The sequence below is a fragment of the Plectropomus leopardus genome, chromosome 13 (assembly GCF_026936395.1).
Source record: "Plectropomus leopardus strain MGB_pleo_1.0 chromosome 13, ASM2693639v1, whole genome shotgun sequence".
Classification (NCBI taxonomy): domain Eukaryota; kingdom Metazoa; phylum Chordata; class Actinopteri; order Perciformes; family Serranidae; genus Plectropomus; species Plectropomus leopardus.
In genome coordinates, this window is record NC_142188.1 from 28584408 (window position 1) to 28610487 (window position 26080).

The 26080-nt window shown below is 38.6% G+C and overlaps 1 protein-coding gene across 2 annotated transcripts in view; it reads right to left on the reverse strand.

The window, feature by feature from the left end:
• The window catches only part of inpp5a (inositol polyphosphate-5-phosphatase A), a 186406-nt gene that overhangs the window by 127062 nt on the left and 33264 nt on the right, over window positions 1-26080 (reverse strand). For both annotated transcript variants that reach the window (XM_042502000.2, XM_042502001.2), the window contains exon 2: window positions 7575-7616. In XM_042502000.2, the coding sequence (XP_042357934.1) occupies window positions 7575-7616 (42 nt within the window). The remainder of the gene's footprint in view (window positions 1-7574; window positions 7617-26080) is intronic.

Sequence of the window (26080 nt, forward strand, 5' to 3'; positions counted from 1 at the left end):
ACAAACAAGCTGGAATCACCTGGCATTCAACATGTTTTGGCACGCCTGTGACAGTAATAATTATGTGGAAGAGTAATGCAACACTGACAGACTTGCGGAGGCCATGCAGACCATTGCTTCTACCTGTTTTCTACCTGCATTTTCTAACTTCTAGAATTAGCTACACAGTTTCAAATGAGGTAGAATTCTTTTGAAATAATGAGGATTTTTTCTACTACATTTAGATTAGTTGCACTGCAAAAACTGCCGATCTAACCAAGTGTAATAATCTTATATTTAGATTAAAAAATCTAGTTAGTCTTGTTTTAAGTATAAATGGATTATCTAGTGCACACAGTTTTACTGGTTTTAAGATAACTTAACAAGCAAAATTTGCTTACTGCACTGGCAGCCAAATTTGCTTCTTTTAAGTGCAAGTATGCTTAAATCTAGGCTGTTTGGCCTTACATTTGACAGGCCATTTTTGCAGTGTGCTCTGAGTGCAATAATAGAAAGTACTAAAAACTGGAAATTAGGAATGTCCCAGCCTAGTTTCAGAGATTACTATCAACAGAGGCTCATTTTGACTGGTTGGTGTTAGTTAGATTAAGCCTGAAGCAACTCAGGCTTGTTTATTGTTACCAATCAGGTTCCTGGAAGGATGTTTTGCATTTATACTACACTACACTACACTGCAGTGCAACTCTGAAATACTGCTGTACGAATCACAATGTTTCTTTACAATCACTTGCAGGGAGAAAATCTCTGTGCCATGCACATAAAATAAAGTGGTGCTGAGGAAAACATTGCCTCTTTTAGTTTTTAGACACCTAAATAACAATTCAATATCAGTTTAAGGCCACGTTTAAACCAGAACGGCTCTACTAAAAACTTTAAAATCAACATTGTGAAAATGAGCCTTGTGTACACGGATCCTTAAAAACAACTGAAAACTCTGTAGATTGCATGCTAGGCCAGTAGTTGGCAGTGTAACTTTGAAATGACACACCACAGAAGAACACCGCGTACCTGCGCTTAAAGGCGCTCTTCCACAGAGTGGTGATTATAATCAAACAAAAAGATGATGGTGAACGCACGCACGAGAACTGACACTTTGATGAAGTATCATTAAAAAACTCAGTAGAGTCAGCAGCACAAACACAGCTCGGTAGTCCGTCTTTGATGTTGTTATTGTCCTCCTGCTTACACATGGCTATTTTTCAACGCTTTACCAATTTATATGGCGACAGAAAGGGTGGCGTTTTCAAAGAAATTACACTCTAAAACCTTTGCAGGCCCCTTATACACCAAAATGCCAAATCGCAACAAAAGTTTAACGTTTCATGCAAGAGCTGTTGTAAATAGGCCCAAAATGTATGTTCTATTCAGAATATTTTTACAGCTTTACCTCGCTGTCAGACAGCCCTTTTCACGGGGGAACTGCAGTTGAAACCACCAGACTGCATTGACAAAAACATTAATGTTACTTTGTAGAACATGGGAGTTGTTGGACTATCACTGCCGGCTGATTTTAAAAAGAATTGTTTTAGACTGCCAAAACATGTTTTGCTGCTGCTTACGTCCATAGCAATAGTTTCCATGCTGGTAGATCTGGCTTATCAAAGATGCTAGCAAACCAACACAATATACTGAATAAGCACAACAGAAACAACAGGTCATTCATTTATAGAAAGATGAAGAAGAAGAAGAATTCCTTTGATTTCAATTGGGTCCTCGCACCGTTCGGTGCTCTGGCAATAATAAATAATCAATCTTTCAGTGGGATTGCTGGTAAATGCCCTTGAAAATGTAAAATGTCCTCAAAATAAGACATAAAGGACCAAAAAAAAAAGATGACAGTATGTCAACCCCCAGATGTACTGAATGTCCCACAAAGAGGCTCAAAGCTTAGACAAGGTTTTCTCAAATATATCCAAAGCAGGTTTTTGGGGCGTTGACTGGTTCACCTGGTAGAACGGGCGTCCCATGCGGGGGCTGCAAAGGTTCGATTCTAGCCTCGACCCTGTGCTGCACGTTGCAGCAAATATGGTGAAAGGAACTGAAATTTCTACTTTAGGGTAGACCTAACGTCAGTACACTGTGTTGCTATAGGAGTTAGTGACATTGAAATACTGGACTGGGGCTCAGTATCAGGCAGGATAGATGGTCTCGCACTCTCTGACTGAGAGGAGGATCCTATCAGGAATCTACTTGGCTCCTTGTAAATCCTACTGAATACAAACTACCAGCTAAATAAAAGTCATGAGGTAAGCCACAGTATGTTTTAGCTCTGCATAACATCTCTGCTGTTGATTGGAGGTGACATTAGGAGGACTTAATGGAACTTATTAGGGTGGCAATTACCAGGAAACCTAATCATGCATTCAGTATTGGCATCTAAGTTATTAGTCCTGCATCACATTTAATCAGTATGATGTGTCAGTTTATATGAGGAGATCCATGACTACAACACAGGCAATCCACTACAAATAGAGCATTTGACTGCAGATGCACTGCAGTGAAAAACAAATCTCAAATGCCTCCTGTCCTCAGTTGATCTGAGGTATCTGACTGTGCTGCATTGTTGCAGATTTAAAGACATCCTGATAAATAATCTAAATTCTATCGCTTTAGGCTAGAAGCATGAAACCTGATATTCTTGTGAATTTGAATATGTGATGGAAAGAATTTTTGTATACGCTTGAGGCAGAACAGAATGACGACCGTCAGGCTGTCTGTTTGTGTGTGTGTGTATTCAGGGTGAGTCTGGAATATTTTTACTTAAAACCAATGAGCTGGTGCTTCCTAGGAATAGTAAATAAGATGTGTGTGTTTTTCTCAATAGTGTTTGACGTGTCGTTTATTTGCTGTCGTTACTTTACATACTGGTCTGAACTAACCACTTTTTCCACTTACCACTGTCGCACTGCTCACACACAAACAGTGAGAGAATCTGCTGCTTATGAAACAGAAATGAAAAATACACATTGTTATTGGTAGAATATGCACAAATGCAGGCACAACAGGAACAAAATCAAAGCTTGCATAGGCTAGCTACTTGTCATGTAGAACTGAAGGTTTCTAAGGAGGGGTACCAAAATTGCCTAAACAAAATAAAATAATTTCTTCCACTTCTCTGCAGAGGTGGGAGTGAGTCATTGTTTTGCAAGTCAAAAGCAAGTCTCAAGTCAAGTGCCAAGTCAAGTCTCAAGTCCTAAATGAGTGATATTGCTCCTTTCACCAAATATAATGTCATTTAAAGGGTAAGTAGCTGATAATATATTAAATTTACAAAAATTCTAAATGCTGTTTAAAATCCTCACTTATCTGTCAAAACACTTTTGTTGGAAGTTGTGTTTCTGTTTGTAAATTTCAACCTTTCCCATTTTTCACGCCACAATTAATTTTTTGTTAAACTCTAAGGCTTAAAAATTAAGCTGATGTTTTAGTGCCAAAAACTGCAGTTCCTCTAATGGCCATCTGAGGTTAAGCGAGTAAATCCCCATAAACTTCCATGTTAAAATGCCCACCTTTACAGCAGAAATAAAAATGTTTAGTCTGATACAAAAAAAAGGTTTTGGTCTCTGCAGCTTATTTCAACAGTCATGAAAACTGATAAGAAGTTTAATTATTACGTAACTCACCCATTTATCTTTTCTAAAGGTCAAAAATTATACATATTTAAGGGCGGCGCCGCTTAAGTGACAGGCTGTCTGCAAGGTGTCGCTACAGTCTGCAAGTCAGATCCACCCTAAAGCATTTTCAAGTCAAAAGGCTCAAGGCTTGTAAGGTCATGAATTAATAATGTTTAGGTCCAAGTTGAGGTGCGATTTTTTATTTGAATTTGTCAGGTCGAGTCTAAGTCATTTTCTGTATGTGTTTCAGTGGATGTGACCGGAAAGGTGGGGTTGGTTTATATCTTTAGATGCTGTTTTATGCTTTTAACTTGTGAAGCACTTTGCGCTGCATTAAATGTATGAAAAGTGCTCTATAAATAAAGTTTGCTCTGATGTGATTAAAATCATTATATTTGTGGCTCAAGCCTACACATCTGCTTCTCTGTATTGAGAGCTCCAGCATTTATATTAGAAACACTTGAAACAAAAAGTATGTCTGACTTCTGCCCACAGAAATACATTTCCTAAAAAAAACCCAAAAAAAACCTAATACATTATGAATGAAGTGAAGAGAAACAAGATAATGCAACATCCTAGAATAGAAACAATCGCTGTCAAAATGAAGCAGTGTATGCCTCTCCCTGAATCCAAGTTTTCTAAATAGTTTATGAACAGGCCGAGTGGTGTAACCTTTCCTCACTGGCACTGTGCAGCACATAGTGATTATATACAGTGTGCCCTCTGTTGCACAGCAGGCACCTGAACGCTGCTCTGGAAAGTGTTATTTGACTTTTCACCTTTTTTTTTCTGTAACTTCCCTTTCATTGAGAATTTTCCTCTCTGTGGTCCTTACTACACAGTGCAGTTATTCATTCAACAAGCCACAGTTTAAGATTGCTGTGTCATGATTGGAAAATAAATACACAGTTATTCCAGGATGCTTCTTCAAGAATTAAGCTGCAACTGGAAAACTGCTGTAAGTCAAAACCACTTCCTGATGACAAAGTAGCCCTCACGGAGTTTGTTTTAGAGTGGAAATGTGCCTCCCTGACCTCACATCACCCTGAGCGCTGGTTTTCTACTCACTAAAAAACAAAACAAAAAAAACCCCTCTAACCTCTCTCATTTCTCACACATCGTTTCTTTGTGCACCAGTATCCTCGTCTTGTTTGGCCTGTCTCACTGTATCGCTACATCATCAGGCTACGGACAGTCATGGCTGTAATGCCCCTCGGTTGGCAGTGGCACGCTACTATCACTGACACACAAATCAACACTGGGCTATTTGGCCTGACAGCGGCGTTGAATAACGCTTAGAGAATTGCTCAATTCAAGCTGTCCACACTGATGAATTTGGCGATAATCTCATTGTGTGTCTCTTCTATTTCTCCATCCCTGTTTCTCCTTGAGTGTATTTCATTTTCTTATTTTTTTAAGTGTTTCTATTCGACTTTCCCTTTGTGTCTTGCTGTCTGTTCATTCATCAACTGCTGCCACATTTGACTTGACTGCTGAGGTGACATTGGTGCACTATAGTTTGAATTCTTCACACTTTCTATGTAAGGAATTGTACACTAAAATATTTTTTCAGTTTTTTTGTGCATTTTTTGTTCCTTTTTCCAAAGAGGATAACTTTGTGCATCATGCCTCTGGGTGGGCATTTCCCATGGCAGCGGTCAACTGCCATTTCCCTGCTGACGTTGATAAGAGATGCGCTGTCAACTTCAGAGCTGCTTGCTAGAGAAAGTTGTAGTCTTGTAGCTTAAAAACTCTTCAACAAGCACACAAGGCATGAGCCTAATTAGTAAATTAACCTTCGAAAACTTAACCAAATTGGCTTGATTTCTTTCAGAAACATGGACAACAAAAGAAGAAACAACCCAAAAATTAGTGACAAATTTGTAAAAAGTATGAGAAAATTAGCAGAAAATTAGCTTTAAAAAGAGAAAAAAATGAAAACATTTAACTTAAAAATGCTTAAAAATACAATAATTCCATGACATTATTTAAAATATGTAATTATCATAAATAATGATAAACATAGTTTTGCCCTAGCTTTTGTTCTTTTTTTTTCCCTAGACATTTTCTTCTGGCTTTTGAAAAATAATTTTCTACATCTACTTATTTCTTGCAATTTGTGAAACATTTCTTGCCAAGTTGCTTATTGCCCTTCTCTCCACATTTTTGAAAGAAAAAAATGCAACAGTTTGCTCAGTGCTCAAAATTTCCAATACTTGTAAAAAGGAATCTGAAAGTACCAGAACAAAGGTGATGCCGCTCCACGTTTTACAGGGTTAAGTAATAAGTCCCATTACAACTTTCAAAATGTGGGAGGACCCATTGTGCAGTTATGTTTATGTTAAACTCAGAAAGCAGAAGCTATCAAGCTAATTGAGGTAAGCTAAGCTCCCACTCAGAAAGTTGGAGCTATATAGCTTAGCTTGCTTTGGTTAGCAGTCATTACTTTTTGCTCAACTCCTGCTGAGTCAGCAGCAGCTCCAACATACTCGATTTTCATTCGACATCACTCCGAGGAGGGTTGCTAGCTAGCATTAGCTGTCTTTGCTTAAAACTACAGTCTGTAACTTTTCATATCACATATGAAATAAAGTTAAAGTTGTTTTATGCTGATGGTATTTGCAAAGATCATGAAAACAACCAATCAGAGCCGAGAAGTCTCTCACACAGAATCTAGAATGTCAGATTTAGCCATTAGACCATTTCAATCTGCTGTATTACTGAACCAGTATTGGCACACAACCTGCAGGGGGCGCTAGTACAACAGAAACATTAAGAAAACTTACATTTCTTTTTTGTGTTAAATACAATTCTCACCAAATAAGTACACAAGTCAAAAGAAAAAGGATGTTAAATATAGATCTGTTAGCAAAAAAGTAATTTTAAAATAACTTAACTGCACCAATCTGCATAGATATGCCCTAGGAGTGGCGTTTTAATGACAAAATCTTACAGAATGGATACTGAATTTACTTCTTCACAACCACACCAGAGCTGCATAGAAAAATTACGGTTATGGAAGCAAAACTATCTGCGTCTCAGTCTCTCTTCTTTCTGTCTGTCACTTTCAGACAGCAGTTGAGAGTTCTAGCTGCCTCACTTCCCTTACCCCAGTGGAAAGAGTTGTGGTTAGTGAGGGGTTCCTATCTAGATGAAAAGGTTTGATATGAAACATGACTGAGCTCCAACTTTTGCTCTCAGAAGATAACAATGCATTTAGGGGTGAAAATAAGGTGAATAAGATCACAGCTGCCTTCACCAACATTAGTATGAGATTGTTTCTTTAAAAAGTCATTAAAGCATTTGATTAAAAAGCAAGTGCATCAAAGGTTTCAGCAGAACTAGATTAGGAACACGCTGTTGCTATAGGAAGCACATGCCTTCAGTTGACCTAGTCTACAGAGCTTTCACTGAAAAATAGAAATTCATGTGGACTAGCCTCAAGGTTTGTGGTCACAGTGCCAAAAAACTTGAAGCTATAGAAACACGTGCCGGCCTGCAGTCAATAGTGCATCCATTAATGAAACAAATAAGGAAAGAACAATGTAGAAGTGCATAGATTACAAGCTATAATATACATTGCAATGATAAGAGCTGCAGTGCAATAAAAAGAAAGTGCACTTCATGTCTGGATTTTCCCTACAGTATATTCTCAATTTGTGCAAGTTCAGAAAAATATGCAGTTGGATAATATTACAATGCCAAATAAATCGCATTCTGTCATATTAAATTCAAATAAAATCAATTTCCAAATGACGTCATAAGCAATAACAACCATTTATCAAATAAGGAACAAGCAGTTCATTATTTGCCATTTCAGAAGCAGTAAAGTGGCCTTGTGGAGGATCATGAGACCAGAAGGTTGGGTCCCAGTGATTCAGTTGGAAGACTCCAAACAGTAATGTGTGACTTGTAGTCACAGTAATATGTATGTACAAGGCTGTAGACTGCATCACTTACCTGGTAAAACTCCCTCAGCCATATTTTCTGTAGATTTTCAGGCTGAAAAGAGAAACAGAGACAAGATGTTAGTGACATCATTTGGTGTTTTCAACATCGACAACATCACAGATCCAATGTGTTTGAACGAGATTGGTTGCATTTAATAACCAAATCTGCAAATTAGAACACAACAAAAGTCTTGCTTCATTAACATGCATCGTGGGTGGGGCTTGGCTATATATTTGTATCACACCAATATAGTTATAGTCTAAGATTTTTGTAAGTGCTGTCTTTTCCTGGTTTTAAAGGCTACATTATAATAAAGTGATTTTAGTTTTCTGAACTAACCAGAGAGTTCTAGTTTCTCTGTTATTTGCCTTTACCGACTTATATCCCGGTTAGTGAGAATTATTTATCAAATATCTCAACGTGAAAATGTTTTCTGAAAGTGCCCATAGTCAAACCTATAAAATCATTGCAATATCAATATAGCAGTATTCGGCAAAAAAAAAATTCTGAAATTTGATTTTGTCAGTATCGCCCTCGTTCTAAGTGGTGATCCAATAACAAGTGGACAGCTGTTAATACAAGCGTACAGAACTACCATGACGCATTGAGATCCAGTCGCGTAAACCGCTTGTCCAGGTAGCCTGGACCACATATCTTTTGTGGTCTACGCACTAATGTGTCCTAATGCGTCCCCAACAAGGACTACATTGTCAGTAGTCCTTGTTGGGGACGCATTCATTTACTTCAATGAAAGCGAGCAACTCAAATTGCCCATTTGGGGTTTTTTTAACTTTATTTTTCTTTTGTTTTTTTTCCTCATTTGCATGTCATTTTCTTGTCCCTTTTTTTTGCTAATTTTTGGGTAATCTCTTCTTAAGTTGCTCATTGCCTTTTGCCTATGTTTTTAAAAGACATCAAGCGATTTTTCTCAGTTTTCAAAGGGTTAATACAATGTGATAACAGGCTCCTGTATACTGTCTTGTTAGGCACGATTCTGTTGATCTACAATTTTCTCAAACATCATATCAGATTTCTCTAGATCATCAAACATTTTGGTGTGTGAGCATTAGATGTACATGCATCTATCTAATATATCTTCAATCACTTGCTGTTGCTGACAGGAAGTTGCCTTCCTCCAGCTACAGAGACACTCTCTTTCAGGTTCACGAATCATTTTGCAGGTCATTGTGAAGCCTCTTGCCATTTTTCTTTCTCTCACCTTCTTTTGCTCTGCCTGTTTCTGTCATTCCCTCCCTCGCTCTCCTCCACTTTAAAAGGCTATTCCCAGACCTCGACTCCATTTGGTTTGTGCAGTGAAAACAGAAACAGGGCCCTGGGCAGTCTACCATTTAAGGAGAGATCTCCCTATGTCGATAACTAGGTCTGATGAACAGCTCTCTGTGTGTGTGTGTGTGTGTGTGTGTGTGTGTGTGTGTGTGTGTGTGTGTGTTAGAGAGTTTGTCCTAACAAAACTAGGGTCTATAATAAAAATACACAAGGGATCTGCAGTTCTCTGTGGGTATCTGTAACAAAGCCCTAGTATATTACAGAAGTAGGTGCAGTACCCTTTGATGGCATCGGGGCACAAGTAGACCAAATATCTCATCACCATGACAACTCTATCTATAAACATGACCTATTAAACAAAACAATTATCTTAACATTTTGATTTCACTAACTTTTACTGTGAAATTTACTTAATCTAAATATAAGCACACACATAATATACTGTATTGATTTATGAACAGGTTTTACTTTGTATATGAAGTATCTGTTATCGAATCGAAATAAAGTATGAAAACTGCTCAAGCAGATTAGTTTTTAGGATCATATCCACCTCTTCAGATAATACTGATCTGAAGCATCACAATAAACTTGTCTGTCTGGGTGACCAACATTAATTGTATACTTGTGTGCACGAGTGTAGTTTAAATAAGAATATAAAATCAGTATCAACCTTGAACAGTTGATCTGATTTACTGATGCAAGACATCACGACCCAAAAAGTAGCACTTCTTATCCAGGGCATCATAGTCTAAGGACGTAGCATAACCCTGAGTAAACACACAAGACAACACACTGAACCGCTGCTCAATAAAGACTGGCGTTCTGGCGGTGGTTGACCCCTGCAAATCCAGCAAGCATGCCAACTGTTGCCTGTTCTTGTCCAAAAACAAACATGGAAGGTAACTGGAAACTTGCACTATTTATATGCAGTGCAATTTGTGCTGAAAAGGCCAAAAAAGGATGTAAAAAAATCACAGAGTTGTCCAGAGATCCTGAGTAAAGAGAGGAATGGGTCAAATTAGAGCTGAGTATTGGGACTCTATACCTTTACGGTACCAAAATAACCCAAGCAGTATTGAAACTTCTAAAGTCAAAAAAAAGACGACTTGTATGGTTTTGCTTGTATGCAAACACTGCAGGTATTCCTCAATTGAATGCAATATGTGATTAGCCAACTACAGAAAAAGCTACAACACTACAGTCTGTGGTGTGGTGAAGTCCAGCAGGGTGTACCAATAGTGATTGCAGTTCAGTGTGCCAAGATCCCACAAAAACCTTAGAAAGTATGGTGGCATTTAATACAGTTAAATGCTGACATTCATATGATGGTTTTTGCATGAAGTAGAAAAAAAAGTTAGTTTTGCTCACAGTTGCTATCGGTTGCTAAAGTCAGTTGAAAATACGCGTTTAAAAAAAAAATGTAGACACCAACTGACCCAGTCTGGAACATACTGGGTCTAACTTGGTCTCTTCACCTGTTCACCAAAATTGGTTCAAGAACTGTAGTTGGCAACTTTTTGTCATACCATAAAACTTCAAATATAAGCCTAGTCCCAATTAAACGTCCAGTCTCTTTTACTAGCCCTTTTGACATTTAGACGAATAAACACCTGTCTCAATTAGAAGCCTGGTCTGATTGCCATGCAGTTGATTTTCAAAAAAGTTCTTTGGATGTATAAAACTGGGTTGTTGGCTGCCTGCTGGAGATATCATTAGTTAGCTGCTTAGATCGTGCAATCAAATTTTTGTGTTTAAACTTTTGTTGATATGGATATGCTACACACATCTTTAGCTTGGTAAGATTTTCTACAAATCATTCAGTTCATTTTCCAGAAACCATGAGCACCAAAGAAGACAGTTACCCCGGCATAGTAAACAAGAGAGACACAAAAAGAGGTTTAAACAATTTGATTGAGTATCCCATCTTTGTTGTGCAATAGTTTTGTGTGAAAGGAAAGCCCATGCCATAGAAACCTGTCCCAGATATAAGCCTAATGAGTTTAATGGTTTGAGCAAGTAATAGCCTGCGCTATTAATAGAAGTTTTACAGTATTTGCTGAAACTTTCACTTAATCCTTACAGTAGTACATGAGACAGTTTTACCAAATGTAAATCGTGTTCCTTCTTCACCTCCTCCTCATAATGCTTCTTAACAGTGGCCTTAAAAACAACCAATCAGGGCCAAGGAGTGTCCCCCACAGCTGTCAATCAAGTCAATCAACGCTTGTAAACTGCAGTCAAACTGTCAAACTACGCAGCACTAATAAAATACTTAGAAAGATTTAGTTACAGCTTCGCCTACTTTTCACCTCAAGTGTTTTAAGAAACATATTTTAGTGCACTGTCGTGCTTTGAAATCAATCATTTTGTGACCTGGCTGCCATGTGGAAAACAGTTGAGCCAAAACAAAGCACCATCCACCAGCCTGAGTAAACTTTACTTCGGCCATGGTATATTAAAATGCCATTTGAAGCACTACAAAGAGGAGGAACATTGTTTTTGTCTTTTTCATGTGCGACTGATGTAGTGACAGTTTCAGCAAATGTCACAAAAAAATATTTTCATAAAAGTTACCAACCATAAAATTTATCATCAAGGTAGGAATTCATTGCAGAAATTTTAAAAAGCAGGCACACAGTCCTAATTATCCATGTGATGTCTGTAATATAGGTGTTAAAAATAGACCATCGACACAGATATACTAACAGATTAATTAATGTGCTTGAGATCTTGCGCATGATATATGTTTATATTTCCAGGGCCAACTAAATGTCTCAAGACTTAGCAAGTGTGTGTGTGTGTGTGTGTGTGTGCACCATCATCCCAGGCTCAGCCAGACAGAGCATAGGGCTATATAAGGACATAAGCACTGGACCTTGTCATTAGTCACATGGATGGAGGAAGAGAAAAAGAGAGTGAGACGGAGACAGGCAGACAGAGGAACAGAAAGGTTCAAACCACAATTCTGCTACCTGACTATCATGGTACTATTGTAAAGGCTCATATAGAGTCAGAAGTTTACACTGACAGGTCAGAGTGTTGGCGTTAAGTTGCTGTTTTCTGCTCGGTGTAAGTCTTTCAGAGTTCTAGTTCATAATGCAGTGTGTGTTTGAGTTGGTGGTTTATTGGCAAGTGTTGCATCAACACCATATTTTAAATGTTTCTGTGTGTCTCAAATTTAGATCCTTATCCTCTGAAGTGTGGGATTCCCGTGATAGTACCATCCGGTAAAATGATAGCCCTTGACAAATCATGCAGATATTTTTAGCTCTTTCCATTGGTTGTTTCTCCCAGGACCACTGTAAAGAGTGCTCTGAGTTTCAAAGGTTTCCTGTGTATCACACAGACACTCACGGGACGCAAGGGCGGTGAATTCTGCATCTAAGAAATCTCCCTCCTCTACAGCCCAATTTGTCTAGAGGCATGCAACATGTCCTCGTCTTTACAGCCTAGTAATAGACAAGCAAATTAGATTTTCCCAAGAAAGTTCCCTTCGGTCTTTTGAAAAAATCTTGAGACCTCTCCTAAATTCAACTGATTTTTTGACCTCCCTACATGTGATGACTGAGCCTTGTTTGTTGGTTTGTTGGTTTTATTGCTTTTCCATTTTTTCCCCTTTATTCTATGCTATATGTTTTGTCTTTTTTAGCTAAACATTTATTCCTTATTTTCTAGGGGTTAAGATATTGGTAATTTTGGTGTCACTGCAACCCAAAAGTTTTATCATGACTGCTGACATTAGCATGATTTCCGTAATTGCTTTTATTTCTGTTACGGCCTCTCTTTGAAGGGACACGGTAGTAAGGGGAGAAAACATGGAAAAGATGGACGAGTGCTTGGGTGCTCAGTGATTTATATACCTTGCATTGTTTTTCCAATAAAAAAAACAAAACAAAACAAAAAGAGGGGTGACCGAGGGGTGACCATGGAAATGAGGTAATAAAACCATAGTGTTGACAGTTTTACAAACAAGCCTTTAAGTATCGCGTCTGGGGAATATGTGTCCTAGATCAACTCTACGTGGAGCACAGAGTGGAAAAAGAACGGCAGCTTGGCCCTGTAGAAATTCATCCAGAGCGCTCAGATTTAGACCGACCCATCTCTGATGTGACGGTTCTGGGGAACAGATGTTGGCCTTGCCAGAGGAGGGCCCTCGGAGGCCCGGGCCCCGGAGAGAAAGTCTAATAGCGGAAGGGAAGAGAGGGCGAAGCGAGTCTATATCTGTAGCCGTGGTGGTTTGCCACCCGCCCTTAGCTTATTGGAAGTTAATTTGCAGCTAATTAGAAAGTGGGGCTATACTGGCTGAAAGGTAAAAATAAACCCAAACCCTCCCTTGCCTGTCCTCTACGTACACCTCCTCTTCCTCCGCTGGCACTTTCACTCGCTTAGTTCTCTCCACCTCCTCTCTCATCTTTGCCCATGCCTCACTTTCTCAGTTGATGGCCTACTTTTAAGACAGCGTGGGGAACTAAGAGCCTCTACTTGGGCTTTTTGGTGTAAATTTATTTAAAATCTAAGCCCTTGAAAATCTAGAACTGAAGTGTTCTTGCACCCTTGATAAACATGTTGGCAAAGCATCAATTAGGGACAAAATAGAGGGATAATATAAAACTGCACACTGTCCTTAAGTGTCCGCTCCTGTTTTAAAAATGTGAATAGCACATCAAAGAATTAGTTTTGAAGCTCACCTGGCTGATGCTTTTTATGTATAATTGTTGTTGTTGCATTTGCACAGTAGTGATTTCCCGCTTATCTTTTATATGGGACAACTTTGGGCACTGAGTGAAGGTAAGAAGCTTCTTGTGACAAGATATTTGCCGATTGCAAATGCCCGGTCTTGGAATTTAACAAATACAATGCAAAGCACTGTATCTGGGTGTGCTTGGCAAAATGTTGTGTCACACTGAGCAGAAGTAAAATTCTACAGTGTGAAGTACCTTGTACTGATATTTCAAAATATCAAGGTTGTGCTATGCAACATTGTAGAGTAGATACACCTCACGAATCTTCTGGGTCTGTTCGTCCAAATCACCAAAAAATATTTTCTCTTGTACCCCTGACAACGTCAGCCAAGGTAGTCATTTATGCACTAAAGTTATGTTACATAAACATGTAAAACATTACCGAGAAATGCAATCGAAGTGATAGACCTTGCTGTGAACATTTTTATTGGAACTACTTTCTACAGCATAAATAGTCCCATTGAAATCTACTGGTAGTGATGTCTATGGATTATCTTCAACAACCAAGAAATTTTAACCAGCTTTTTTTGATCTGAGTGCACAACATAAGTTTCACAAGCAGGAAAAAATATCTGTGTCACTGAACACCGCTAGAAGTATGTGGGGAAACCTAAACCGCAAAGTGAGGCTGCAATACGAAACATGCTATCTACTTTGATAAGAACTCCTTAAGTTGCCCCTATTTGATCAAACTAAATAAAGGTGTGGTGACATCTCTGTCAACAGGAAGTGATGAGTAAAAACTAGTGTGCAAACATTTTGAGAAGTTGGTTCACACTAGATCATTGTCACAAGATAACTTTCACAGGGGGGTTGATATTTTCCAAACCAGGATTCCACTAGACTTCCATTTTTAAGGTCATGTTTCAGTCAATTTTTTCAATTTAAACATTTTTTCAGCACTGATGGCTATGCCACTGTTAGAATATCGAGTCACAATGCGTAAAAATCTAAAAATCAAGAGTTCACTCATTTTATGACCTGACAACTGTCATTTATTTTTTGAAATTCTTTTTTCAAAAGATAGAGCTACATGGTATCAAGTGTGATATAACAACCATATAGGTATAGGAGGGTTCCTATAGCCTAAGACAAGTCAGATTTAGGACTTTTTAATATGTTTTTAATGCTACAAGTATTGAAATTTAAGACCAATTCTCCAATAAACAAAATCAAAGGATATAAAACAAAACATGAACATCAATTACTTAAAGTCAGGGACAATTTTGCCAATTTCTGCAAGTTTTTGTTTTTTTTTGTGCACCTGAATGTTGTTTGGTAATTTTGCTGCAGATCCTGGTGCTGGTAACTATACCAGCAAACGAAGGGTGAATGAAACTGGGCCAAATTTGCAAAACTTTTTGAATAAAATAATTTTAATCAATTGTAGTTTAATCTGATATTCACGCAAGAGGCATTTGGTAATGTTTTGAGGATGTTTTTATGTATATATATATTTTTACATTATTTATTTTTTTTAACATTGCCAAATATTTTATATTTTACCATCAGAAAAAGACGATTTATATAATGCTACTTAGAATTTTTAGGACTTCTGAAAACTTTTTGAATAAAATCTTGTTTACATAGATAATTCTCATTTAAGGTGATATCCATGTTAGAGGCATTTGGTAATATCTTTTTTTTTTACATTATTTATTACTTTTACATGGCAAAATATTTTAAATTCTACCCTCAAATAAAGACGACTCGTAAAATGCTACTTACAATTTATTGGACTTCTGAGAGATTACTTGAAGACATTTTAACACTAGATTGATTTAACGTGGAGTTGGGGGGAGGAATCAGTTATGTTCATTTTGATTTAAATGATTCTTATTAAAAATGTGACACTCCTCGCCTCAAAATACCAGTGAAAATGTCTTCAGCTTGCAGTTTGCACTATAAATGCTTGCAATTCCATGTATAGTGTACACTCTTGCTTTAAATTTGGCATAATAGTCAATGTGGTCGAACTGGACTGAAACAGTAACATAAAACTCTCAGAGTGGAGCAGCGGTCACAACCTTAAGGCCACCACAGAGCCTCAGAGGTCGTGACCTGAAGTGCACGCACTCTTCTTCCTGCCATAGCTCCTCAGTAAGGCATTCTTTAGGCTAACAGAGTAGCAGCATTCTTCAACCCATCTTGGTATTACAGCAGGCCGGTTAAACTGAGGCTGGTAGGGAAATTACGTCAAGGCCCACCCCGTTAAAGACCCCTGTGGCGATATGCTGGGAACACATGGCCACCACACGGGTTTCCTCCTTCTCAACCTACTCCAAGTAATCCTCACGCTGTTTCCTCTTGGCCTCAGTTTCAACTACAATATTATTATTTTCATTATGTTGTGCTGATCTTAGTTTGTCCATCCTCCGGTCTCCACTGGCTGTTATTTTCATCCTTCTCAACAACTGTGCTATTCTTCCATTCCCAGAAAGTGTGCCCACTCTCACTTTCTCAGAGCAGACCGGCATGGGGTAAGAGAAATACAGTTAGAAAAAAAAAAAACTTCGCTCTGCAGCATGCAACCTCCATAATTTAAAAGAAGAGAGTGGATATGAGGAGTCTTTAAAAAGCAATGGTTGCTTGGTTACACCTGGCACTAATACCAGACACACGCAGGTCTACCATGGAAAAAGAACCGCATTTGAGGTGCAACTTATAAACCAAGGTAGAGTGCAGCTCTAATGCGGTTTTCTCTCTCCATCTCTGTCTCCGAGAAACAAGCGGACCCCGATCGAAAGCAAATCAGACACATGACTGAAAATAGAACGACCTTCTGTACGTGTTCTAGTTTCTCAACATGTACAGTATAACGTAAAGAAACAGCAAGAGGTTGATGCTTTTATATGGAGTGCCTGACGTGTTGGTTTGAATGATGTGGGCTGATGAAGAGCATTTGTGAATGGAAGCAGCTGATGATGAATATTCTGTGCCAATACTCCACAAAACACAGCATCCAGAAGGGAAATAAGCATGTTTTTGTACAATCTAATCAGATATTGCAGAGCTCTTCAGACTAAAGGAATGGCCCTATGTTAATAACAATAACACTGACTGTAGCAGCTTTAAAGTTCTGGTATGGATGGCTCAGAAGTACACAACCACACCTTGGCAGTAGGCCTGCCACAACAATTTTTTTAAATCAACTCACAGACATGACCTTGATCCTTTTGCTGATCTCAATATTTCCTGCTGTGTTTAAATGAGTGTTTGTTTACATACGACTATCACCAACATTTTTGCCAACACGATGCCAGAGTAAACATTAGGGTTTTCCAGACTATTATAAGACTTGGGCACAGCAGTTCCTGATTTTATGCATTCTTACAACAGTTCAAAGAAAAATACACGCTACAAAGATGACACAGTACAGCTTTCTGGTAGCCGGCAGCTGCACTTTTGGTGTGAAAACATACAGTCCTGATAGTCATTAGTTTTAAAAATAAAACAACACTACAAAGATGACACAGTATAGCTTTCAGGTAGACGGCAGCTGCACTTTTAGAGTGTGAAAACATACAGTCATGATAGTCATTAGCTTTAAAATAAAACAACACTATAAAGATGACACAGTATAGCTTTCAGGTAGACGGCAGCTGCACTTTTAGAGTGTGAAAACATACAGTCCTTATAGTCATTAGCTTTAAAAATAAAACAACACTACAAAGATGACACAGTATAGCTTTCAGGTAGCCGGCAGCTGCACTTTTGGAGTGTGAAAACACAGTCCTGAAAGTCATTAGCTTGCCAACCTCTGACAATAAGTTATAAAGTCTGTTCTTTTTTTGTTTTTCCCTCCAAGAACTTAATTCTCCACTCTGTAAATTCACTAGAAAACACCCGGGTCAAACCCCATCCATTCCCTGGAGCTGAATGCACCACACTGGTTGGATTATGGAGGTAGCTGCAGTGTTCCTGGAGCTTTGCTAAGTTTGTCTAGTAGTAGTAGTAGTAGTAGTAGTAGTTGCAAGAGGCATCACTTCTGTTTTTGTTAGGCAAATTTTGTACTGGGCTTCGAACTGACTAATTTTTTGGCAACTCCTATAAAGGTACTTAATTTGTTTGTATACTTTCTAGTATATTTATTAACTATATAAAATCAAATTATTTAAAAAAATATATATGTTAAATATTTTTTCAGAATCCAATTCCAATGTATAAATATTCTTAAATATTAGTTGAGTTGAGTTTAGTTGAGTTTAGTTGTACACAATTAAAAAATGCATAAAATCCAGTTAAAAAAAAGAAACGAAAAATAAAATTTTGTCTTGAAAACAACAAACCAAACCATAGCAAAAGTAAAGAAAAAACATACAAAAAACCCTAAATTAATATTTTACAGTAAAATACAATAAAAGATAAATTACAACAAGAGCAGAAAAGGTAACCAGTAAGCCAGAAAGTGCATTTCTCTTTGAAAGGGTGTTCTTACATTATTATGCTTTTGCATTATTATACCTGTTGGTCTCAAATGGACTCAAAATGACAGTAATATTATTTGTTGCAATTATTTCTGGGACAATATATTGTCCAACAAAAGTATTTGTCGTGGCAGGCCTAATTAGCAGTGCTATCACGTTTTTCCCATCGCTTTAGTCTTCCTGTTTGTTTTGAAGCAGTCCGTCTCGCCTCTTATATTCAAATGATCTGAAACGCCTTATGACTTTTTCAGGATGGCTTTTTAGAGAACCAAATAAAAATCGCCCTTTCAAGCACACATTCAACGAGTCATGTCCAATTTAAGCAGACGAACTGTGAGCTCGATAAGAAGAAATGGATCCTTCTTCCAAACCATAACCACCTCATTTGCCATGCAAAATGAGAGAACAAATCAGTGACGGCTCTTGCTGGTAGGAAGGCTTGGAATGCTTCTCCAAACAATCGCAGCTCACAAAAACATCTTTTCAAAGACAATCCCTTCACTGCTTTGATATTGTTCCAAGCTCAACTAAACAGAGTCATTATTTCTTCATGACAGGGGTTTTTATTTCCTCATAACTGACGCAAACAACCTAACAATGACAACAAAAAGCTGCTAGATCCAAGACAAGAATCAAGATGAAGATGTTTAAATTTACAGCAATGACAGAGGCCTCTCTTGTTAAAGCCTTTTCTGACCTCTGTGGCACAGTTCCTTGTGTATCGGCAGCTTGTGTGTGTGTGTGTGTGTGCGCATGTGTGTGTGTGTGAGCGTGTGTGTGTGTGAGTGTGTGTGTGTGTGTGTGTGTGTGTGTGAGCGTGTGTGTGTGTTTATAAGGAGGTTACTGGCTTTCAGGGGAGCAGCCAGCGGACTAAAAATACCCAGCCTAGATGGAGGCTATTGATAAAAGGAGGGGATCCGAGGAAGGGGAGCAGCTGGAGAATCAGCAGGCGGATCGCATGATTGGCTGGTCCCGTGTCCTTCAACGGGTTGCCGCCGATGTCACTTTTCCTAACAAACTCGCTTTCGCAGTTTCTCAGCGGAGGCCGGATAAAGCGGAGGTGTGTCCCCTCAGTGTTTTATGTAACTTCACATCAAAGAGACTCATTATGGGATTAATTAGAGCAGACCCACTCTGAGAAAACACTGAATTAGACCTCCTGAGAGATGTCTTCATCCTGCTAGTGGAGAAGGTATGGAGGTGTAGTATGGAGGAGGGTTAAGGCAGTATGCTTCAAACAGATTGCCTAGCATCTGAAACCTCCCTTGTGTCTCACCGCTCTCCAGTGCCATGTGAATATTAAAGGAATGAGAAAGGAGGGGGAAACATAATTATGGCACTTAATTTTGTTTCATGTATCAATTTGACAAAGATTACAGTCTTTTCATCAGTCCACATAGATGTGATGTTTTCCTCTGCTGCTATTTACTGTATAAAATGAACATTTTATACGATTAACCAATCCTCTAGGCTGCCTGTTGTCATATTTGAGGAAAGTGTCACTACATCCACTCAGTAATACATGAGACAGAAGTGAACTTGAAAAAAGAATCATGTTCCACTTTGTAGTGCTTCTAAAGGCATTTGCTAGAAATTACTGCAAACACAGGAAAACAACCAATCTAACACAGCGGGCAATCATGTCAATCACTGCTTGCAAACTGCTGTCACGCTAGGCAGCGCTGATATGGCGAGAATATTCGACTGTTTTTTCAGTGTAGTGTGTTTTTTTCAAGCTCTCTAGTGCTTGTGAGTCTTTAGGACCCAGTGCATTGTGGGACAGGTTCCTGCTTACTTTGAACTCAAATAGAAACAAGTAAGTATAGAGAGTGGATGATGGTTTCTCAAACTAGAATTCCTGCCGTGTGGTTTTATGCCTCCGCTGCAGTTTGCGTCCAGGTCCGTTCAGACTCGTATGCAGCCATCAAAGTTGATAATGCTTTAAATTTGGATGTTGCTGCAAAGAAGCTTTAAATTCTTAAAAGTGAATGCTTGACACACTTCTTCAACCTGGCAGCACAGAGGATCTATTCAACCACTAAAGTTACAAGATAAGTGCCACAAATTCAGTATCTGACTAAATGTCTCCCCTCTATTCATGAGCTAAGGCATTGGATAATAGCCAGATATGATGTCACAGTGAAGTTGACCGTCAACCGTTAGCATAAAAAATGTCATCACTTCACCTCATCACATCATTTTCTTTTGTTAGACATTTGTAATTTTGGCTTAATTATCATATTAATTGTTGAGTTATGCAAACCTTGTTTTGTGAGGTGACAGTGACCTTTGACCAACGAAATCTAACCAGTTCATGCTTGAGCCCAAGTGGACGTTTGAACCAAATTTGAAGAAATTCCTTCAAAACGTCCCTGTGTTATTGTATTCATTAGAATTTGATGCACGTGAGGTCACAGTGACTTTGACCCCTGACCTTTAAAATCTAACGAGTTCATTGTTGAGTCCATGTGGACATTTGTGCCAAATTTGAGGACTTTACCTCAAAGTGTTCTTGAGATATCGCGTTCAAGGGAATGAGAGAACTGAACAGACGGATGGACAACCTGAAAAAGTAATGCCTCCAGCCACGGCTGTCGTTGGCGCAGAAGAGAAAAACATCATCAAAATCACATGAAGAGGCATCAGAAGATGAATTCAGAGTGTACGTCTGAGAGTGGATATTGTTATTTTACTTGTGACAACAGCCACAGGCACTGTAGGACAATGTGCATGTAAACTATTACATTAATAATGTCATGACACGCTAAGAATGTAGCTTGAAGTGCTTTACATGGACAATGGAAAAAAAGAGAGAGAGAGACAGAAAGTATTTACTCAGCATAAACAGATGCTAGCTGCAGGGTTAAATGCAGCAGTGGAATAATGAACAAAGGGAAAACAGATAAATAGTATTCATACAAACGTTCGCACACCCACCCCTTTTAGTGTGAATCAACACGGCAATCAGCTGGGATTTGTGTAGCTAAAGTGTCATCAGAAAACAGGAAATTACAGCACTCAGAGCAACCACAGTCTCTTCCCTACTGCATGAGACTGCAGCACACACTCGCAGCACCATTCAGACAATCACACACCTCCTCGATAGAGAATCTGTTGAGGGTGACGGTGTGCAGCAACTCTGCAGTGCATCAGCAGTGCACAGCAGGCTGAAGCCTTGGTCAGTCGACCTGACACCTTCTGATAAATTCTTCATCATCTTTCACTGTTTGCAGTTTAAGGGAGATAATAATCAAGGACATGTTTTATTTATCTCAGAAATTGCATTTTATCTCGAAAGTCGGAACTAAAAGGTGCCCGCATTGTGCAACACACACTAGGCCTAAGGCAAGCCCAGCAACTGACAGAGCTTTGCTACTATCTGGATAGTGCGAGCTCTCCCACTCACACCTCTGCCATGTGTTACTCAACATAAAACTGCAATCTCCCTACAACAATATGATACACAGAGCTACTGTACTGCACTCAAATACCTCTGAAGTGATAAACAGGAACCCTGAATATGCAGCAGCGTCCTAATTCAATGCAATTTGGATTTACTGGATTTGGATTCAAGTTTGTTTTCATTACTGACACTGATATTCTTTATGTATCAAATATGCAAAAATTTAAATAAATAAATAAATTTAGTGCATGAATTCTTGACTTCAGCTCAGAAGTATGTTTTTTGAGGTTATAGTGACCTTGACCTTTGACTACCAAATTCTAATGAGTTCATTTAGGAGTCCAAGTGAATATCTGTGCCAAATTTGAGTAAACTCCCTCAAGACCTTCTTGAAATATTGGTCACAATGACCCCCGAGTGGTCATTTGTGCCAAATCTGAAGAAATTAAAGCAAGGCATTCTTGAGCTATCGGAACGAAATAATGGTCTCGGCTATCGCTCGCACAGAGGCATAATAAAACATTACATTTTTCCCACCACAGGACAAATAAGCGTGTGTGTGTGTGTGTGTGTGTGTGTGTGTGTGTGAGTGAGTGTGTAAAGGTCAGGCACGTGCAGCACTCCACAAAAACCAGGACATGTCTTCATAAAATACCTAAAAATAATCAGCTAGGGGTTTGTCAAGCTCTTGGAGATTGTCAAGAAGCCACAGTGCAAACATCCACATCTTTAAAATATCAAACACTTAATTACCTATGGTGGCTGTGAAAAGATTGTATATGATGGGGAACAGAGGCTGAGGAATAAATGGCCACTTTTCACACAGATCATTTTTACAATGTCCAAAAAAAATATGCTCTGTAGATTTCAAACATTTTTTTTTTGCCAGTGAGGCTGAATTCACAGTTTCCATCTCATTCCTCACACATAACTATGAGCTGACCAGGAGGCGCAATGATTCACAAAATTTAAAACATCATCTTAGAAACAATATAACATTACGCAATTACTTGATAAAGGTAAGCCCTCTGGATACTGACTAGTCACAGCAAATGCGTGTGTTCAGTTCTTTCCGCAATTATTTTATTAACACATGGAATCTATGAATCATCAAATCTGTGCTGCACAACCCTGCATCTCTGTGTGTAAAAGATGTGCGACTGAATAACAGGGAAACACTGTACACCACCACTAAGAGAGGAAGGGAGTGTCTGGTGTTTCAGATGCCACCCAGACCTGCCACACTGTAATTAAGAGCCACAAATCAAGCAAAGATAAAGGCTACCCTTACTGCGAAGGCCTGCTGAGTCTCCTTTTGATCCACTCTAAAGCTTGTTCAAATTCAACAGCCTGTGATTACAGAGCCGAGGGCTGCTGACTGTATCTCTACTGTTCAATAGAGCTGCAGGACAGCATGGTCAAGATACAAATTGCAGATCTGTCTATTTGTCCAGTACACAACAATGTCTGCTGTAATGCTAACAGAACAATAATATCCTAATTCAATATGTTCTGAGTTTATCTTGGGTGGCGTCCTGAATGGCTTTCTATGGACCTAGTAAAAAACACAAACGTCATTGCTTAAGGAGATAAGAGGCTTTTCATATCTGTAACTTTTCAATCAATGCAGAAAGGGCCCACCCAGCTGGTCCTGGTCTGGAGCATGGTTTGCACTTGATGTTTCATACTGAGAAATAAGGAACAGTATGCTGTAAAACAAGGTGGACATCTATTCTGCTGTGTACTTTTATTGCTATAGCTAAATTGCTACATAATGAAGTGCCCATTCAGAATTTGGGGCAAAGGTTTTAGTGGCAGCTTCAAGTGGATTACATCATTTTTTTAGCTATTGCAAAACTGTCTTTTACAATAAGAGACGCATTGGAAATCACAGAGGAATTAATGATGCTACTGGAAAATTAAAGGTCCCACATTATGCTTATTTTTGGGTTCATACTTGTAATTTGGGTTTTTGCAACGGATTTTGGATTATTGCATAAAATAAGCTCTGCGGTAAGCAAACATTTATGACACTTAGATGATTTGTTCAGCAAGATAATCTTCACAAATGAACACCACCTTCAAGATTTTCGAAGCCTAAATATAATCGCCATAAGTAAAAACCTATAGCTAGGCTAACACAAACTACACAACAGTTGCGTTGCCACTGCTATGAGGCTGTGAAGCCCTGTTCGGCGCGGTTTGGCATGATAATGATCTATAGTCTCATTTAGCCACTGGTTATCAACCATCTTTTTTAAGACACATAAGAGCTTCAAAGTTTACATGTAGCGTTTTTACTGACGCAGTTCATTTTGCAGAACAAAACATGAAAGTCTCTTCAGCTTCAGCTTAACCATGGGTCTTATTTTAGACATCTAACTAAAAACCCATTTAAAAATTTAAACTCATCACTAGGACTCTATATTAAGGGACTCTCAGTGTCTCAGCACCATCAATGCAACCAGGAAATGACTGTAACAGGATTGTAGCAGCAGTTTTTATTTTTACATGGTAAAATTGTGACATCACAACTTTACTATGTAAAAATAAGTTGTGACATCACAACTTTACAGAAATCCTGACAGCTCATTAAAAAGGCACAGTTTCTTAATACAGACTGTGCATGTCTCTGTGGACTTTATGCTTAGATCCTTAGATACAGTATTTATATAGCACCTATACCTGCTTTGTAATTTAAAAAGATATGGAAATCTGACTTTTTACAATATGGGACCTTTATCCACAATATTTTTCCAGACTTTCAAAAAATGATAAAATAATCCTGATCCTGTCTTAGCACCTCAGCTGATATATTTTCAAGGATTTTCAAAGTAGATTTGTTTTTGGGCAAATATGATTCGGATGAATACCCACATCTGCAGTATCTGGGCCTAAAAGTGAAAGTCCCATCTTCTCCTTTAAAAGTGCGCAGTAAAGCAAAGCTCTTCCACACTTACAGTCAAGCAGCTCATTAACAGTAACAGGCTGAGGTTGTACTTAAAAAAAACAACCACACTGAAATGAGTGTAACTTCTCCAGAATGGAAATAAAAACCCTCCACATTTTACAAGCCCCAGACACTTTCCTGAAGAATCAAACAATGTTCCACATGGCATCAATGATTGAAAGATCTAATAAAACACTGCACAGGTCTGGTTACTGTCACTGTAAGTAGAATATCTTATTCACTTGAGCAGGGGGGCTTTATGTATTATTGGAAAATGTACAAAGCTCAAGTCTTCTACACAGATCAACATGACAGCCGATAAGAAAACTGAGCGGATTTCTTAAGGTTTTGAGCCAAAATGCATTCTATCTGAGATTTAAAATGTGTGTCAGATGCAGCGCTGAAGGTTAATCCTCGTGTTTACTTTGCTCCCGCTGGGGTAATTCAACAGAGAGAGCAGAGACGGTAGCTATGCAGCGAGTCACATTGTCAGGGAACCCAACAAAAGAGTCTATCTGCACAATATTTACGATGCACAGAACCCTGCCAGCGTTTTTCCAAAAATAACCACATTGCCATTATCAGCTCTTTCCCAAGAACCTTTGGGACTTCCCTAAAAAGTTACATGAGAAATATTTTTTTACTTCTTTGGCTGCACGCCTCATTTATTATTCTATTACAGTGGTATTGCTCCATATTTATAGTGAAGAAACATGTCAACTTTGTTATTTCAGCAGTTGGTGGTGGCTGATGGTCAAAGCTTCAGTTTAGAGATTCCAGCACAACTTCACATATTCATACAGGTATAAGGAAAGTTTAGATTTTTTGAAGTGGGGTGAGGTACTTATCCATAGTCAGTGCATTATATACTGTGAATGTTTGTTAGCATGACCCCAGTTTGTAGAAGCGGCAGGTGTAACAACATGAAAGCTAGGCAACATGAAGTGGGTCTGCAACAGTATGAATTTAAGCTACCACTAAAAAAATCAATGTCTTAGTTTAAATGTACACTATATTAAGAGTATTTTCAATGCTTTACCTTACTGTCAGACAGCCCTTTCCTTCTCAGGAAGCCATTAACAACTTTAGCTCCCCATTATTCTCTCATCAAATTAACCAGACTCCATTGACAAAAACAGTCATTTCAGTTTACTGCACACAGGAGCTGCTGAATTAGTGCTGCCTTGATCACTAGTTAGTTTGTATAATAGGGTGACTTTGGTGAATCTGAACTAACCCTTTAAAAGCCAAAGTCACACAATAACACAGACAAACTAACTGATCGAAGGTAGCCGAGGAGCAGCAGCTCCTGTATTCAGCAATGTTAAATCGCTGTTTTTCTCAATGGAGTTCGGCTCTGCAGAGAGCAATGTAATGGCTTCAGTTCCCCGCTGGAAATGGATGTCTGATGGCAGGGTGAAGCAGGGAGAATATTTTAAATATAGCACACATTTAAATTAATAATGATTGTTTTAGATGGAACTTTTTTAGCTCCAGGACTCCATTCTGCTTCTCCAAACTGGGGGTGTGCAAACCACTATCGACTGTAGGTAACTATAAGTATTCCATGAAACTCCACTTCAAAAAATCTAAACTACCCGTTTAAGTCTTGACAGATCAAAATTCCTGAAAAAACCTTAGTATGAGACAAACACATTTTAACCTATGACCTTCCATGGTCAGGGTCACTGCTGTGGCCTTCATCC